Raw genomic sequence first — 19,858 nt, 5'->3', positions numbered from 1 at the left:
GTCGAAAACCTCTTCGATCGGATTGCTTTTGTAGTGTAAACGCGCGTGTGGTTGAATGTGTTCGAACAGCCACAAGAGACCGCTTTCTCTCCGCCTATTTATCTAATCTGAGGTACTGAACACAATGTTTTACGTCTTTTCTGACTTCTAGCGCAAACCCACAGTGTACAGCGCTATCTAGGCTTTCATTGATAAATCTAAAGCGGCTGATCACCACGTCTTTTATTAGTTTCATTTTGCGAGCATGTGAAAGTTGTGTAATCTTATTTCATCAATTTCGCTGAAATATCAGAGAAATCACTTAACATATACATGTACACAACACTGTGCAGCATGTTAACTTACAACACAAGCAGCGGATTCTGGCATAATATTAGTTTGCGTCAATTTAAACCCGTCATTACTCCCCCTTATGTTTAAATGACAGAGAGAGAGACTCGCCTGCAGTCTTCAGAGACCATCCCCTCAAAGTAATCAGGGCAGAAGCGGTCAAAAGTGGACAAGAGACGGATTTAATATCAGGTGTAACTAGAATGTGTCTCTCTCGTCCACTTGTGATCCGATCTACGAAAACACATCTTAATACCAAGTGTAAACTTCCCCAAAAAGTTTACAGTTTATAGCTGATGGAAATGCTTATTATCCATTCAATTTTGCAAGTGTCGACAAAATAATTTTTTGTTTAAGTTTTGCGCATAAACGCTATGTCGATACCTCAAATGTTGCACAAAAAAAAATAGTTTGGAAAAATAGGTTTAATGCAAATAAATGTGGTGTCACGTGATAGATTTTCATCAACCTCTGAAGGGCACAACAGCAAACATTGGGCGCTCTAAAATGTTGCAGCCTGATTTGCCCTGCTGCTTTGTTCATTTCATTAATTTCTTCACCTTAGCGGGGTTAATATAATTTACTTAAACTTTTCAAAAATTTTTGTTAACTGAAATCAAATAAACAGCAGTACAAATGTCCAAAAAAGATTTTAAAAAGCCTAAATAAAACCAAAAACTATAAAAACTGTAATGAAGACGCATTGAAAAACAGAGTCATTACCTGATAGATGTTAAAGGATAATTCCGGTATTTAACACTTTGAGTCTCATTTCTGGTTTGTTTTGGATGAACTACAGTGATGGACACAGAAATTTTGACAATGGGTCGTGTCTTGACTTTTTGACTCGTTTAGAAGCGTCTCTTGACTGCTTCAGAATGGAAGTCAATGACCATGCACAAACATGTCATTAAAACAACACTTAACATTCATTTTCAAAACTGTACTACTCACCGAGTAGTTCGTGGTGTTCGTTGATGATTAAAAACAAATATATTGGCGCAATGTATGATTTCAATCCGTGTTATTTGCTATAGTGGAACTATTTTTTTTCAGATACCTCACAACCGCATATATACTTCCGCTCTATATTTGAGTCTGAAGCGTTAGCACACTCGGCATGCCTGTCACGCATCCTGCGAGAACAGCATTAGTGAAACAAAACACAAGAGCACTTTTAATAAGGTAGCCTTACATTTTTTCTAACAAACAAACACTCCCGTATCAGAAATTAACAGCACAGTAATTACTGACAACGTAAAGTGTAGGCTATTTAAATAAAACAACGAAAATAAATGAACGAAGTTCAACAAACTGTAATAAAACGGTAGCATACTTTCCAAATTAAGTTTATTTATAACACTTACACCATCCAATATGTTTTTTCATCAGCAGAACAATAAAGAAGATATTTGCAGAAACCCCAGTGCTCTGTCATGCAAGTCAACCGATCCGCACACTTTAAGAGCTAAAGCATATATATCCAATACAACAGTAATCCCCCATAACTCCGTGTGACATATTGACGTCTTGTGAAGCAAATCAATCAGTTTTTGCAAGAAACTGGACGTTATTTACAACACTATTAGCGTGAATGCCAAAGCAGGAAGCGCGCTTTCCGTTCGAGGCGATCTCTTCCACTGGTGGCGTTTGGTGGCTGTTGGCTATGGATGTTGGTCTCTCTGCGCCACCTATAGAGCGGGAGCGTGAAGCGCACTTCCTGCTTGGCAAAAGCTCTGCATTAACGCTGTGAAATATTAATATATATATATATATATATATATTCGAATCTCAAACTGAAAATCGAATGTCAACCCACGGAGCAAATATTCAAATATTCTGGTCCAGCCCTACAAATATGGAAAAATTTTCTTCTAAGAGAAACCGAGCGAAAAAACTACAACTACATGTAAACAGACCCTTTTCTGTTTCCCAGTGGCGGAGTGATATATCAGCGAGCAATGAGTCTTACAAGAGAGATCAATGGAATTTTACAAAATGCCAAATAAAACACGACAGAAACTGTATTTCGCTTCACAACTTGTTTTTAATCATCAACGAACACCACAAACCACTCGGTGAGAAGCACAGTTTTGAAAATGAACGTTAAGTGTTCTTTTAATGACATGTTTGTGCATGGTCATTGACTTCCATTCTGAAGCAGTCAAGAGACGCTTCTAAACGAGTCAAAAACTCAAGACACGAACCATTGTCAAAAGTTCTGTGTCCATCACTGTAGTTCATCCAAAACAAACCAGACATGAGACCCAAAGTGTTAAATTATCCTTTAAGATGTATACTGTGTGCAGTAAAATTGTGTTTATTCCCTTAAATATTCAATGGTTTCTCCTTATAATCAGGTCCATTCAGTGAAATCACACTAATTTTAAATTACCGGAGACAAGGCTTCAAGTATCAGACCATATCTGGTCCCAGCTGAGCTTTAGTCGCTTTATAGCTTTAGACCCGCATTTTAGTTTCTAATGAACTCTTAAAGACCTGAAGACTGCAGCATTGCAGCAGTTTTTTGCATTTGGATTTTTTGTGAAATTGAAATGACAGCTGGCAAATTTGAATAAACTGCACTGAATTCTCTCTATGATTTTTATCTCTCTCAACAAATTAGGTAGATAATTTTTTGCGATACCTCAAAACTTGTGCAAATTTGTTTTTATCATTCATGACGTCATCACACAACACCATATTATTGGTGTGTGAATGGAAAAAGCTTGGAGACCGCTAATTCGCAACCTTTTTTTATGTGTATTCTCTTTGCTGATAATAAAACTGGATGGAAACATCGCTAAGGGTGGCCTACGTGACAGTGTTAGTGCTACTCAAGCTACTGAGTTTATTAGCGCTTTTTCAACAAAGTTTACAACATTTTACGCTTTATAGTAAGTCCAGGGTCACTTCACTTGTAGTAATAAACCAACCTCATCTGAATCTAACAATGGCATCATTGTAATGGTGTCTGGGTTTTTTCCTTGGGAATGCTGCTCCCACTAACACAGTTCCTCACAGTTCCTGGAAATGAGAAACGACAAGTTTGTTGTCTTTCTTAGAGTCTAGTGGGTCAGCAGATCCTCGTGTTCTGTATAGAACAGTTGAAAATAAAGTTTAGTTGCAACTCACTGAAATTGTAATAAAAAAAATTGTTGGTGGCATGTGTTTAAATTAGTCATAACTGAACATGCTACATCCCAGTTGAACGAAAATGACGGGTGGTCACTCAAAGTTCAATCTGTCGTCTACTGGGGGTTCCTGCTAATTCCCGTCACTCCGGAAAACCGCTTCCTGGGCCACGCTTCCACGTGACCTCTGCACACACTAGCACGCTTGTAGCATCTGGCCCACAGAGAGGTGACTCACTTTTATGAGCAGGTAACATGAGTGGAATCACAACTCTAGATTTACACGCAGCTGCCTCAGTCACAGATATAATTAGCGTTTGATCTAGGCTTTGGTAAAGCTATTAAGGTACGAGAAGGTAGCCTGGTGGGTTTTAAAAGAAAGTACTGAACCTGAGACTGAAGCTAGGAGATTTTTTTTTTTTTTACGTTTACTAGATTATACGCGCGTGGTCGAACGCACAGCCTTTCAAAGCATGGTTTATTTAACTTTCACGTACACAGACGTGCGATGCATGCGCATTACGACAAATTGCAGTGCCTCTTCTGGCTTACACACTACATACTCCCGTAGACGCATACGCTGACGTCGCATATGTGTAAAAATATAATTATACTTCAGACTTGAGGTAACCTGGAGCAGTGGTAGTTGGAGAGTTTGTTTGGCTTCGATGGACTTAAAACCTGCTTGCAAATTTTGCTTTAAGTTTTCAATCTCAGGAAGGGTTGTGAAGTATTAATTGTTGGCTGATTATTAATTCTAGTTTATTGATATTGAATAGCTGTGCGCATCATTTGCAGTGTGAAGGTAAGACCTCTGGACTTGGAATTATCGGAATCTCACAAATGTGCATATCGCAGAACACTTATAGCAATGGTATGCAATAATTAAATGTTTTTAAAACTTCAAAAAGTTATGCATGGTCAAAAGTTTAAGGTTGATGGAGATAGTAAAGAGACTGGTTAGACAAAAAGAGTTACGTTTTTTTTCCAGAAAGAATTTTTAGTTTAAATGTATTTTATTATTATTCAGATTGATTTAACAAACTTAAAGCATTATCACACATTGTGTGTTGCATAATTGATCAAGGTATTGCATATCACAATTCCCCTTCAATATCATGCAGCCCTAGGAAGAATAAGATGCATACACATGGTTAATATTTTTTATTTGTGATACCATGGTAAAGTTGCTTCTAGGGATGCACCGATACCACTTTTTTGGAATACGAGTATAAGTACGAGTACTTGCATTTCAGTACTTGCCGATACCGATACAGAGTACTTAATAAAAAAACACGATTTAAATTTACAGGTAACAGCTTTAGTCATATAATTTAACAAAAAAACAAAGGACTAGTTTTCCAGTTTGTTGTAAACTCTGCCTCTTTGGACAACACAAGAGTCATTAACCCCTTACACACCGCTCAAACATAGACATTTCTCAGACTGTGGTATCGATTCCAGGTATTGGGGGACTTTTAACGAGTACGAGTACTTTAGAAAATGTGGTATCGAGGCCGATACCAGTATCGGTATCGGTGCATCCCTAGTTGCTTCAGTTTTTAGGATTAGAAGACAAAATAGGAAATTTGACACGTGACCAATTAATTTTTTGATAGAGCAAAATCTGTACATTATTACTAACTTTGATTTTTATACATTGTAATATTTAAATCAAATGTAAGGAATAATTTACGATATAAGTGGTTATATGGCGGGTGTGCGTTATTGTCAAATAACTTTAAAGGAAAAAGGAGTCCATTTTTCTTCTTATACCACTGTTACCATAGACATTGTTCTGGTGGTTATTTTAAGACATTTGACAATTTTTGGTGTGCGTTTATTGACAAATAATGCGTATCCATGGAGCATTTCTCAATCAATCAGAATAAAGAATTGAAAAGCTGATAAATTTAAAATAATAAATATTTCAGTACGTGATTTGGAGTTTAAAGTGCACTATAATCAAACAGTTAATTGCACTTTTGGTTTATTTTGGTTCAAGCGAGTAGCTTTTCACCCACATGCCACTTTAAAAAAAAAATTCTACTTTGATGGATGGACATATCCTGTTCAAGCAATGCATCAAAATGTATAGGACTCTTAGATGGGTGAGATGAGTGACGAAACAATAGACCTCAAGCTATCCATCAGTTGTGTGTCAAAGCAGAGGAAACTCACTGTTCCCACATCACTTCCTTTTTGCCAAGACATTTCAAAGATATACATTGTGTTTTTTGTCATGGTACAGATTTAAAATGTGGCCGAATCAGAACAGTCTGCTGTGTTCAAGCATTATACATGCTACTTCGATAAAAAAGTGCACTGAAAAGAAAGTAGTACTGTGTGCAACGTATGTATTAAAGGGACACTCCACTTTTAAAAAAAAATAGGCTCTGGAAAATAGTTCGCTTGGTAACTTTCAATAGCAGGGGACTATTTTCGGGCACTGCGTAATATCATTGTGCCTCCTGAAGCCATGGTACGGCAGCAAAGTCCTTGATTATTACGCCAGAATAAGAGTATAGTTCCTGGCCATATCTGCCTAAAAAAAATCACAACTTTTAATTTTCCGTTGGTCTTAGTACACAATGTAACTACAGAAGAGTCAAGTTTTAAATAGAAAAAATTTTGAAATTCTTTGGTTATTTTTTAGCGTGATGCGAATGGTCTAATCAGATTCAATGGATTTTACTAAGCTATGCTAAAAGTGGTAGCGCCAGACCCGGAGATCAGCTCAATGGATTCCAAAATGGTAAAAAAAAAAAAGTGGAGTGTCCTTTTTTAAAGCTTAGCTCTTGGAAGAGTAAAATAAATGTGCTGGGCTTGAATCGATTAGGGACGTGTATCCTTTTACTGGAACATATGCTAAATGTGATAAACACATCTCTATGTCTCTCATATGTTACTGTAAACATTTATAGTCTTGGCAGTTGACCAACATAACTATTTATGAGATCTGCATTAGAGTCATTTTAGTGAACTTTGCCCTTCAGATACACAGATTTCATCTACTCTGTCTGGTTGACTCCTCTTTGTTTCTGATAAATAACAATCTTTAATGCTTTCTCTGGTTTTCATTAACAGGTGCTGCGTTTTTACTGCGACAGCTGCGCCGTGCCCATCTGTAGAGAGTGCAGCCTGGGCAGACACGCGGGTCACAGTTTCACCTACCTGCAAGAAGCCCTACAAGACTCCAGAGCTCTGACCATCCAGCTGCTCGCCGACGCACAGCAGGGCAGACAAGCAGTGCAGGTTAGTGATCACTTAGGCTTGTTTACAGATGCAATAAGATCCGTTTTGGGTGGTCTGATGAAATGTGTTTACTGTATTCACTTGATAAGAAATATTTATTACATATAATTACATTTACATAAATAATAAGCTTTGTTTATCACACATATGAACATGTCATGTGCCTCTGTGTAGGGTCCTGATATCTACTTTGTGTAATGAAAAGGGTTTTTTAAAGCTTGCCCTCCATTAGCATCATTGTGCGTGCCCACCCCCACTCCGGCTGAATGAAGAGAATGGATACAGAAGGAGAGGGGGTGGCCCAATGCTCGGTTACTGCCTCTATTCAGCCCTCTGATGGCCCTTGCGGGGTGGATCATTAGTCACACACAGAGGAAATGTTTCCATCTCTGTGTCACTCTTCAAAGAGGAACCACGGGTGAAGGGTGGGGGTAATATAGCCCCCATTAGGGCTGTCCAATTCCATCCTTCTCGAGTGACACAAGACCGGTTGGCAAGGAAACCAGCAGTGAATTTAAAAGTGAAAGGCAGAAGTGATGGGTTTCGTTTAGAGGAGGACGCTATAGAAAACGAATTCCAATGGGAGTTTATACCCCTGAGGTTTTCAAATGTCCCGATAACATTAGAATACGCCCCCAACCTGCTTCCTTCACCAGTGACTGACAAAACTCAGGATTATCTTCTGTGCTAATTGCATACATCTTATTCAATGGCCCTGGCAACGTTCATAGCATATTAACATACCTGTAGGCATAAAGTTTGTCCCACAATGTTATGTGTTTGCTTAGCTTTATGCAGAAGAAGTGCCTCACTTTATTAACGCGTAGCAGGCGTTGTATAAACAATGTTGTCCAAAATGACGGTGACGCGGGAGCACGTGATTTCACAGACCAACTAATCAATAGTAACATTTGTTGACAACTATTGTCATAATCGCTTAACGATTTTATCGATTAGTTGTTGTAACCCTTGTATTACTGGACGCCCCTGAAATTCATTGATTAATTTAAGTCATGGCAAATGTTTTTTTACTACTTTCTACTGGATATGCACTGATGTATTGACTGCCCATGTTTATCGGCCAATTTGATCGCTTTCAAACCATAATGGTATAACGTAAAAGCCTCATATTATAAACTTATAGTTTATTGATCAGCCTAACTTTGTGTAGGCACCGAGTTGTGAAATGTTTGCTAAACTAAATTTTTTTTTACATTTGAATTAAAAAACATTAAATTATACAAAAAGTACTGCTTTTGGTTAGTAGCCTTATTTTTTAGGTTTAATTACACAGAATTCATGATAAATTAATGTATTTCATAAAATGTCATAAAACTGGGGCCCCCCTGGCACCATCTCGCGGCCCCCAGTTTGAAAACCACTGATCTAAACCTTTCCTTATGTTTCATACAATTCAGCACCATATCAAATAAATCAACTGACTGAGCTTGACCTGTGTTTTAATGCGCTTGATTGGCTACGTGTCCCAGTATATCTCTAATCCTGTTACTGGATGGTGTTAAATGGAAAGCCTCTAACACATTTATGAGTTTGAAAGCGCATGCAGCTTAATAACAATGCCGAAGGCCCGGGGTCACAATCTTTGTTCTGGAAACACTGCATATGAAGGACCCAATCCAGAAACGAGTCCCTTACAGCTTGGGTTTTTGTAACGCTTCATAATCTCATTTACTGCATTTTTGTCACCCGTAACGCAGATGTTTTCCCTGTTCACCAAGTACCTATATCTGACTTCTGATTGACAGCTCAATCTGTCATAGAGATAAGTAGTCATGAATTTGTTGTGGACTGATTTAGTTATATATTCTTTTTTCCTTTCATAATACACATGGACTTCACGTGGACAAATCAAGTATTCATTGGGTTTACGACGTGACTTGCCTTTTTTACGACCTACTTTAACTTCACGACTTGTCCTATGCAGCAGTTTAGTTTAAGATATTTGTGATATAATGCACTATTATGCTAAACTTAATCCGCGGGTCACAACGTTCTTTCCGTATGGGTCACAAATAAACTACGATCCATCACACAAATAATAATAACAAAAAAATTGCACTATAATTAGCTACCTTCGAAAGTGCGTCAGAATCGATACGGAAAGTTCTGTATCAATACGCACATCACCAGGAGTTTGACAATGTATCGCTGTGTCGATATTTATAATAGTTAACAAAGAATCCACACTCAAGTAGATTTGGGTCTAGTAAACGATCCTGGATGAATTAACTAGTTATACGTTTTTAAAGTGATGTGTATGATACAGCTAAACTTCTGGACCTTCTTTGAAACTCAGATTGAGCTTCAATTTGGTTTGCTTTATACTAAACATTGTTCTTTCCCACACTTTTTCTCCAAACTCTTTGACCTTCAGTCATGTGACGCCTGTGGTGTTTCCCTCAATGTGCAAGTTTCAGGTTGGTTTTGTATGACCAGACATCCGTAATATTGGTAATGTGAAAGAAGAAGCATAGGGGGCTAATAGAGAGAACGCTTTTTATATTTTAAACTGTTCCCATTGGGGAAAAAGGGCAAAGTTGAGTTACCTGGTTTCAGGTCACTCGACTCAACCAGATAAATACCAGCCTTGGATCAAGATGGCCGATTTAGGTTTATATGATGAATGGGTTGGTGGACAGTTTTAACGCTAGCTGGCAAGTGTAGGGCTGTGTATAGGTCCAATCTGCTGTTTAAGCAGATGTTAGGGGTCAGGGCACCAGAGATTGACCTTTATCCCTTCATTGTGTGACCTCACAATGGGCACCCTCATGCTTTCCCGGATCCTTTCAAATTAAGAGGTTTTAGCTGTTTTGATTGGTGTGGAAGCGTTTTCTATATATAATCGTTAAATAGAGCTAAATAATACTGTTTCTGAAGTGTAAGCTCATTTAAACTGCTAAACAGCATTTTTGAGATGAGAGTGTACTTTCAGTTTGTCTAAATCCATGATGTTGAAATCTTTCAGCTGAGCATCGAGAAAGCACAGGCCATTGCTGAGCAAGTGGAGTTGAAGGCCAAGGTTGTGCAGTCAGAGGTGAAGACCATCACTCTCCGTCATAAGAAAGCTCTAGAGGAACGCGAGTGTGAGCTGCTCTGGAAGGTAAACAAACACACGTGCACTCTAAATATAACAGTAGATGTTATATTGCATATGCCAGCATTAAAATTAGTGACTTTGTTACCATACTGATATGTTCTTAATATTAGACCAGTTGCAAAGCTCCTGCCTCCATGCATTTAAAAGATAAACCATTCCTTCTTGTTGCTTTTAAGGTCTTCCCCAAACATGAGACATGGTGCCTAACTGTAGTATAATGCAACTAGGCAATGTAAATGATTTGTGATTAACTGGCTCGGTAGAACATAAAGCCACTAGTGGCAACTGCACTGTCAAGCCATTTAAAACTTTTATGTTTGTACACAGGTGGAAAAGATCCGACAGGTGAAGGCAAAGTCACTTTACCTGCAGGTTGAGAAACTACACCAGAATCTCACCAAGCTGGATAGCACAATTGCCACAGTGACACAGGTCCTAGAAGAGGGGCGCAGCATAGACGTCCTGCTAGCACGCGAGCACATGTTAAATCAGCTGCAGGAGCTCAAATCCCTCCGTTGCATTCTACAACCCCAGGAAGACGATCGCATCATGTTCACTCCACCGGACCAGGCTCTACTAATAGCCATCAAGTCTATGGGCCTCATCAGCAGCGGAGCCTTTGCCACAGCTTCCAAAGCTCACGGCGAAGGCATCAAGAGAGCTCTGCAAGGAAAGATGGTTTCCTTTACCGTGGTAGGGTACGATCACGACGGAGAGCCTCGGATGTCTGGCGGTGACAGCGTGTCTGTTGTGCTCATGAGTCCAGATGGTAATCTCTTCAGCGCTGATGTTTCTGACCACCAAGATGGGACATACACAGTCAGCTACCTTCCTAAGAGCGAGGGTGAGCATTTGCTCTCTGTGCTTATATGTAATCAGCACATCGAGGGAAGTCCCTTCAAAGTGATGGTCAAGTCCGGTCGCAGTTACGGAGGCGTGGGCTTGCCCATCGCTAGTTTTGGAGGAGAAGGCGATGGGGATGGGCAACTGTGTAGACCTTGGGGCATCTGTGTGGATAAAGAAGGCTACGTGGTGGTCGCTGACAGAAGCAACAACCGTGTGCAGATCTTCAAACCTTGCGGCACGTTCCACCACAAGTTTGGCACTTTGGGCTCTCGACCGGGTCAGTTTGACCGGCCCGCGGGTGTTGCCTGCGACAGCCAGAGAAGAATCATTGTGGCGGATAAGGACAATCACCGCATCCAGATCTTCTCCTTTGACGGCCAGTTTCTTCTCAAGTTTGGCGAGAAGGGCACCAAGAATGGGCAGTTTAACTACCCATGGGATGTAGCCGTTAACCCCGAGGGGAAGATCCTGGTTTCGGATACACGCAACCACCGCGTTCAACTCTTCGGGCCTGATGGGACATTCCTCAACAAATACGGGTTCGAGGGGGCCCTCTGGAAACATTTCGATTCACCCCGTGGTGTGGCCTTCAATCAGGAAGGTCACCTCGTGGTGACCGATTTCAACAATCATCGACTGCTAGTCATCAGACCCGACTGCCAGTCGGCTCGTTTCCTCGGTTCAGAGGGTACGGGGAACGGTCAGTTCTTGCGCCCGCAAGGTGTAGCCGTGGACCAGGAAGATCGAATCATCGTCGCCGACTCGCGCAACCATCGCATTCAGGTGTTCGAACCCAACGGCAACTTTTTATGCAAGTTTGGGACTCACGGTAGTGGCTTCGGGCAGATGGACCGCCCCTCGGGTATAGCGGTAACCCCCGATGGAATGATTGTCGCTGTGGACTTTGGGAATAACCGAATCCTCATGTTCTGACCTTTAAGGTTCGAGACAAAACTGTACAAATGAAAAAGAAGATTTTGCACATTTATCAGGGGCAAATGCAGTTATGATGGAGTTATGACGACACTTGACACTTGGTCTGTTATTGCTTTGTGCAATTCTCACTCAAGGTGTAACACCAGATGATTGATTTTACAGCAAGAGTTAATAGTGTTTTGCTCTTGGTACGTGTTTTCGAACCTTTCTTTTTCGTTTCTCAGGGAATTTCTTGCATTCTTAAAATATTTTCTCTCTCTGCATTACACCTACCTCATCTAGCTTATGTATGAATGTACTCGCGTTTGTGCAGAGACCTAGTCCGTGAAGTTTTATATAAAAATGTCTACCTCAGCGTTTTGTTTATTCATAGAATTCGAGGACGTGACAAATTGAAAAAAAAAATGAAGCAATGTTCGGATATTTGCACAGTTCGCACAAAATTTTCCTGATTGTTACTGTGCACAGAACGCAAGTTAAATCCCTGAATGTTTCTCAAAATGATGGACGATTAAAAGAGCTGCATATTTTGGCGGAAACGTTAGGATAACATTTTGATATATCTACTGCAATGTTTTTTTGGATTTTCATGTATATTTTAAATCTGACATTTATCGTGTACCTCATCTAAACCTATTACCTCATTTACCGTACTTTACCTCTGGGTTTATGAGCCTCATTACACATTTACCTCACTTTACGGTCCATTTGAAAGTTATGCAAGTGGAAGCAATTACCAAAAATTCATGATGAAAATCATCCGAATGTATTAAGTTAAATTTCCCGACGTAATCAAGACTTGCTCTGGAGTGCAAATGCAGTGGAGGGAAAAACAAATACCCATGATTTTTTCAAATGGGGAATATAACGGAAAAATCGAGCGGGGTGTTTATAGATGATCTATTTTTTATTTTATTTTTGGGTGAAACATACAAACAGAATGTAGACACTAAATATCAAAGTGTAAAAATGATTAAGCCCTTATATTTGTGTTTGTTGTTTTTCGTTTTTCCAAAAATGCTCGATTTTCGACAAAGTAAAGGCACATATCAGATACAAATAGGAAAACGAGGATATAATCCAGTTCCGCTAAAGATGATTTATTTCTTTTATTCTATCCTTTAAAAATGGATGTATATTCATATATATATGTTGGCTTAAGAGTTGTACTCTCATTACAAACAGGTGCATTAGATCACAGTTTGGTTTTTGTTGTTCTATTGATTAAATGGACACAGGAAGCAGTGCAGGCCATAAAGAAAGATTTCCAAGGAGACCATTCACTGTCGGTGTAACATCATTTAAAACCACTTTGAATCAATTGAGCCCAGTTTAAAATTGGATAGACCGTGCCTGACTTGCGAATAACCAATTTAAAGTGCCGTTTGTTTCTGCGCTCGATTGATTAAAAGGAAAAAGAGGAAGCAATGCATTTGGGGAATTTATAGCACTGGTTTACAGCTGAACAAAAGCACACGTTTTTCCGATTTTAGTGATCTAACGGATATGACCGGAATTGCACAAATGCCTGAATGTAATCGGCAATGAGAAGTACTAACTGGTTAAGTTTTGGACTATTTGTACCACCTCGCTTGCCTCGACTTTGATGTAGCCCTATACATACTATACATCTTATCTACTCATATCACTTTTGGGTTTAATCCGCTTAACGTTTAGGTGACAAAACATTTAAATTAACAAATTGTGGGAAAGCTGAATGACTTGTTTTGTCTTGGCTATCCTGTGTCCACCCGATCCAATCATGAGTATTAATATGCTTGCATGTAGTTAGCGGTGCCTTGTGATGCTAAAATATCTGATTTGAATGTTTTGCCAAACGGTAATGATAAAAAACGGACATGTGCCAAAAAATAGTCACAATAGCATTCTCATTTAGTACTCTATTCATCAGTCTTTATTCTTAAATATATTACGTTGTTATAAACATATTTGTTGCGATTTGTGGATCATCGGGTTTATTTATGTCACATTTTAAAGGATGTGTTAATTATAGGATTTTGCTTGGAAAGTAAGAGCTGAATGTCTCGCAGATAGACATCCACCGTATTTATCGATTAAAAGTACCAGCAAGGGTCACAAGGCCTGGATTGATGGAAACGAAAAGCTTATGCAATAAAGAGTAAAAGATTTGCTGCTGCTCCACCCCTCGAACACACACATAGGTCTCACAGTATTATTACTATCACATTGATCTGTGTTTTATATTTAAGTATGGCATCCCTGCTCTCTTTAAGAGGGAATGGTTAAATTTGATATTTTTGCAGATGGGTGGATGTAAAATATGGATGTTCGAAAAGGAGATACTTATATGATATACCAAAAACGACTGGGGGAGAGATAAAGATAAATACTCTTTATGGATAGCTTTACGGAGTAAGGTACACAAGCCTTACCACGATCACGACCCTCCTTAGCTTTAGCTTTTGGTATCGACAGAACTGGAAAACTGCCAAAGACCTTGTGCAAATGAAACCTCAGTGTCTAGATGTATTTATATTTTTGCCCAAAGATGAATAGGTTTGGCATAGAGATCATGAACACGTTCTTGATATCTTTAAAGATGGAGGTAAGATGATGTTTTTATGTGTCCGTGATTGTTACTAGTTCTCTGTAGGACACGTAATTGAAGATGTTTAAACTCGTGGACACTGATGTCCAGTTGGTCGCGTTGGGTTTGGTGAAGGAATCAGACGTTTTACGGGTTGTGGTTCTCAGGCGAGATCAGTATTGATAAACCACTATGTAAAAAAATCTTAAAAGGTGAATTTTCAGACAGAAATCAGCACGCTATAGAGGTTCAGTGTTTGATGTGTCATCCAAATAATGTCGCTGTCTGTAAAATATATATATAATTTTTGCTAAGTTTAATGAAAGACGCTGTTATCAAACTCAGTTTGTGTCTTTGAATTTCACATTGTGTACTACTATTTTTTTTTTTTTTTGTTTGGTGTTATTTGTTTGGACCTACGGTCTCTAATTGTACGGGTTTTGTCACCATTTCTGGTGTATTCCAGCTTATGACCTCTTCCTTACTGGGGAAAAACAGAAAAATGTAACAGTTCAGAATTGTATGGTCATAGACCCTTTTTATGATTGTATTATCTTATGGAAAAAAAATGTGTCTACACACATTAAAACAACTCAGGTAGCTTTGTAGAGATTTGATTAAAATTCAATATTTGTTTCCTACGGTTTGATAGTAAATCCTTTGTTAGTAACTCATGAGTTTTTGTGTGTTATGATGGAAAAAATACTGTTGTTGAATTCCACGGGATCCTTTTTAACCACATCACGGTTTAAGAGTCAGGGAGGGGGTGAACTCATAACATTTAAACCAGCATGTCTCAACCTCACACTTGATTTTATAGTCTTGACCTTGGAGGTATATAAAACAGCTTGCCGTTTGCCTCTTTAATTGGATTTACGTCATGTACTATGGTAAATCTGTTCAAGTTTAATGGCTGCTACAGAATTGAATCAGAAATGCCTTAAAGCTCCAGAAATTGCTTTTCAAGAACCAGTTATAATTGAAACTGGATCAACCAAAAGATATTGAGAGAATCGGCCCGAAGCTCAGACCTGGCATCGGTTTTGCCTTTTAAAATATAACGATTAAAGTAGGATCAAAGTAGCAATTCTGATTCCAGGTCAGTTGTCCTCTCAGGTGGAGATGATAATGGCTTAGGAGCCCCTCCAAGAGGCGCTTGACTCTCTCCATCTCTCTTTGAATTTTTAGATCGGCACTCGGCGTCCCTCCATCCATCACCCCCTCAACCAAAGCAACACAACTGTCATGATTTACTTTGAGAATAAGGCTGATGAGACTATAGAAAATATTTAGCGGTCTGCAGTCTTGTTCTCTCGTCTTTTGTGGACTTTAAACATTTCCTATGCAGGTTTTTGTTTTGTTTTTTATGTTTGGTTGTTTACAAATAAATAAAGTTGTACCTTTTTGGATCCTGCATTTGTTTTGTGTTTATTTATTCTGAATTTGAAATGACTAGCTTGATAAAATCAAAAGTAAGCTATTAGCATTACACAATGTGTTTTTAAACTGAAGCATTAGACCAGTGGTCACCAACATGGTGCCCGCACGGGGTCTGTAAGTTGCCCACCAAAGCACATCCTATTAATCAATTTTAATTTATTACATATTTTTATATAAGCTGGGTTTCTTCCATGTTTTTAAACAATGATAAAACATCAAGTATAAAAGTTGTGACTATATCAAGAACTAGCCCTACAGTTTTATTGCTCACAAAAAGGTTGGAGACCCCCCTGCATTAGCTGACCAATCCAAGGAGTATAAACAGTGGCGGATTTAGCAAATTGGGGGCCCAAGGCTTAGGTATGTATGGAGCCCCCCTATCCGATCTATAAAAGAGAACAAAAATTTTGTTTTACTCCAAAATGAAGATGGAAAGCAAAGAACACACAAAGTATAGGACTACACAAACCAATAGAGAATAAGTCAATGGGGCAAAAACAGCCACGAACAGTAAATGAGGGAGATTTTTTTTTTTTTTTTTTTAAATCTGGTGCTGCACAAAAACTAGCAATGCATCAAGGCCAGTGTTGTTACTAATCTTCCACATGCCCAAGACTGAGATAAAAGGAAAAAAAAATTCAATCACTTTTGATATTAACCCTGGAGAACCCATGGGGTCAAATTTGGCCAATGTTAATTGCTGCTACTCAAAATCTTCTTGGGTTGTCCAGGGTTAAAAATAAGTAATTGTATGTGTGTTTCCCCAAATCAGTTTTGAGTTTTTGAAAAACTCATTGGCAATTAAAGAGTTAAAATCCTGGATTTTTTTTTATCAAACATTTAGCAGTTTTAATCGGGACTGAGGTTGATTAACAGATTTATGCAAAAAAATTGAAACCAAATATTTATTGTTGGTTAATTGAGGGCCCCCAATATGACCGCTGGTAGGGGGCCCCAAGCAGCCGCCTACCTATGCCTCTATGTTAAGGTCGCCTCTGAGTATAAACAAGGCATCCTACAACATGACCACAACCGTGCCAACCTTGCCAAGTTGCTTGGTGCAACCTCTAAAGATATTGGCTCTGTTTTTCCGTCTGTTCAAGTAATTGTTATTTGTGACCGTGGACCACAAGAAACGCAGGTATATTTTAAGAGTTTGATTCCAAAACGCGATTAACGCCATTAAAAAAAAGTAGTTACCACCAAAATCAGTATTTTATCAGGTCAGTATTAAAAAGTAAATTCTTAATTTTTACAAAAAATCCGATATCTGTTGTGTTACTGCGTCATCTTTTCTCCCTTTTTTCACAAAACGTAATAAACGGCAGTCCTCCTTCTTTGCGGAATGCAATAAATCTGCTCAACAAATCACAGCGCACCATTCCATGCATTGTAAACAACAATGGCGGTGCTTTGAATATACACAGAATCCTAGTTTTTCTCATCTACTTTGTACTTTGTGATCAACAAACAAAAGCAAAATAATACTTTTAATGGCATTGATAAACCTGTGGTGGGGAAGAAACGGAAGCCATCAAATAATTTATGTGAGAGGCACTCGGGTGAAGGGAAAATGGCGGCTGTTGCTTGTCCTTAGCAACAGCATCAAGCTTCTGTCATGCTAACACAATGATCCCAGAGGATCTTATGAAAAACTTTCCATTATTTTACTCAAAGTCAACGAAAAGAGCATGACTAAAACATTTTACAGCTGTTCGCTGTCAAAAAATTTCAGCCAGTAAGTGTTTTGATTAATGCTATTAATGTTTATTTTTTTATCAGTGTATACCTCTAGTCAACTAAATGAATATAACATGGCACATTTATTTATATATTGATTTAAAAGATTTATAGCATTTAAAAAAAAATCATAATAAATCTTTGAAAATTAAATTGTGGATTTGAATTTTTAATGTTATTATAACCTAAAGATGCTATGCGAAAGTTTAACAGAAAATAGTGGTTTTCATCTCGTCACTTTCTTATATAGAAACACATTTTTACTGAAATCAGTCAAAATTATTGGATTTTGGAACCAAACTCTTCATTTGTTTGTATATTTGTAACAGCCAACAATTCATTGTATGAATCAAAATGACATTTTTTAATGTCCTTTAAAATCATTAGTATATTAAGTAAAGATCATGTTTAATGAACTGTAAATATATAAAAATTTGATGGATGCAGTTGCTAAGGACTTTGTCTGGACAACTTTAAAGAGAATTTTTCTGAATATTTAGATTTTTTATTAGTTGTATCGCAACCAAATATTCTCCTATCCTAACAAATCATACATCAATAGAAAGCTTATTTATAGATGTATTAGTCTAAAAAAAAAACTTTATGAATGGTTTTGTGGTCCAGTGTCAAATATATATACACTACTGTTCAAAGGTTTATATTGTCCACATTTTAAATGATGGTAAACTCGTTAAAACAAGGGAATAACACAAATGGCAATAATCATTCAAAATAAATGGAAAGCGTATTTTATCATCTTCACTGTAGTCCCCATTTTCCTCGAGTTTGCAGAAATGTACCATTTGGGATTTTATCAAGCAGCTGCTTGATGTTTCACCCTGAGATGCTTTCTTTAAACTTTATTAAATTAGTTCACATCTATTTTGGACTCATTGACTGCTTTCCTTTCATTAATCAGTCCAAGTCATCCATTTCAAAAATATTCTTGGAATATAAGAGTAATTTCTATCATTAGAAAAGTAAAATGTTAGCACATTTATTTCATTTGAAAGTCATTTCATTTGAAGGTGCATGCTTAAATGTTTGAAAAGATTTTTAAGATCACAAAAAAAAAAAAATTCAGTCAAGCATTTGAACACAAGTGTATCTCTACAGGGTTGAGCAATTTGTGCTTTAGGTCGTTTTCTCTTACTGTTAGAAGATGATCTCCTGTGAATTTCTGAACAGTTTTGATGTGTTTTGGTTAAAGCTCACATAACACAAGCTGTTTCTGCATTTCTGGTGTTAATCAGAAGTACCTATATAGTATGACATCCTTTATATCTCTGAAGAGTCTTTAGTTGAATCACATTTATAAAAGAAAGATTAGCTTAACCGAATCTTTCCGATAATGTACGAAAAAATGAAGAAGGAGTTACTACCGCGGGAGGAGTGGTACCACCCCTTTAAGATTTTGAACAAAGAGTGTTTTGGAGGCATGGAAGTAAATGTCTTCATCTGAGTTTCAAACATTATATTATTTTAATCACCTAAAACATAGCACCATTTTGAAACATGTCAGCAACTCCTGGTAAACTGATTGATAGCTGGGATTGAAAACATTTTTACACAGCGGGGTTAGTTGTAACGCAGTGTTACAATTGAGCCTCAGGTACACAATGATGATGAAATAACAACAATGAAAATAATGTTGATTAATGTAATAACTCTTCATACAGTATCACGGGAAACAACTCACAATTAAGATTTTTTTGTCTTACAATTGTGAAGCCGTTTAAAAAAAATCTATTTTTATGCATTGATGCATAATACAGGGATAGTTAAATAATGAATGTGTGGATATCTATCTATTATAGGCAGATACATAAACAATATCCACCTTTAGTATACAGACAGAATTTTATTGAATTATTTTTAATCCCACCTATGGGGTAAGTTGTAACCTTTGCACTCCTGTCACTTTCGGTGTAATTGTACGATAACAGTACGTCCCAGAAACAAACTTTAAGTGTTCATTTGTAGCAAAAATCTGTGTATTGATTGTGTAAAAAAATGATTCATCTAATTAAAATAATTTTTTAATAATAGAGCCAAAGCGTTAGTTTGTGCCACACAGTTTATGGCTTCTTATGACATGAAACCCATATTAATATGATTACTTTAGGGTGCATTATGTGGAATATCTGAATTGGATTATAATAATTCAGATAGCACATGAAGGTAGGAGAGATGGTAGTTGGAATTCGTTTCATTGACAGGAATAATGTTCCAGGTATATTCCTTTTATATATATATTTCCTTTTTTTAAATATTATATTGAGTTTAGGTTGACCAGTCAAAACATCAGAGCATGGAGATCTTGACTATTTTGGACAATACACCTGGGGCCTCTTTTACAAAGCGTGCGTACGCACAAAACTGGGCTGGAAACGTGCGTACGCCATTTCCCACGCAAAGGTTGTGATTTATAAAAAAACAAACTTGATGGGAGAATGGGCTTGCAGGGTGGGATATTAGGATGATTCATGT

General features: G+C 37.9%; 1 protein-coding gene across 1 annotated transcript in view; it reads left to right on the top strand.

The window, feature by feature from the left end:
• trim71 (tripartite motif containing 71, E3 ubiquitin protein ligase) overlaps positions 1 to 15,602 on the top strand; it is a 28,330-nt gene extending 12,728 nt beyond the window's left edge. The window contains exons 2-4 of the mRNA XM_065270074.2: positions 6,552 to 6,719; positions 9,706 to 9,840; positions 10,165 to 15,602. Of these exons, the coding sequence (XP_065126146.1) occupies positions 6,552 to 6,719; positions 9,706 to 9,840; positions 10,165 to 11,616 (1,755 nt within the window). The 3' untranslated portion in view covers positions 11,617 to 15,602. The remainder of the gene's footprint in view (positions 1 to 6,551; positions 6,720 to 9,705; positions 9,841 to 10,164) is intronic.
• The last annotated feature ends 4,256 nt before the right edge of the window (positions 15,603 to 19,858 follow it).

Source organism: Paramisgurnus dabryanus, chromosome 13, assembly GCF_030506205.2.
Source record: "Paramisgurnus dabryanus chromosome 13, PD_genome_1.1, whole genome shotgun sequence".
Taxonomy (NCBI): domain Eukaryota; kingdom Metazoa; phylum Chordata; class Actinopteri; order Cypriniformes; family Cobitidae; genus Paramisgurnus; species Paramisgurnus dabryanus.
The sequence above is the reverse complement of the archived record's forward strand: the minus strand, read 5'-3'. Positions and strand labels throughout refer to the sequence as shown.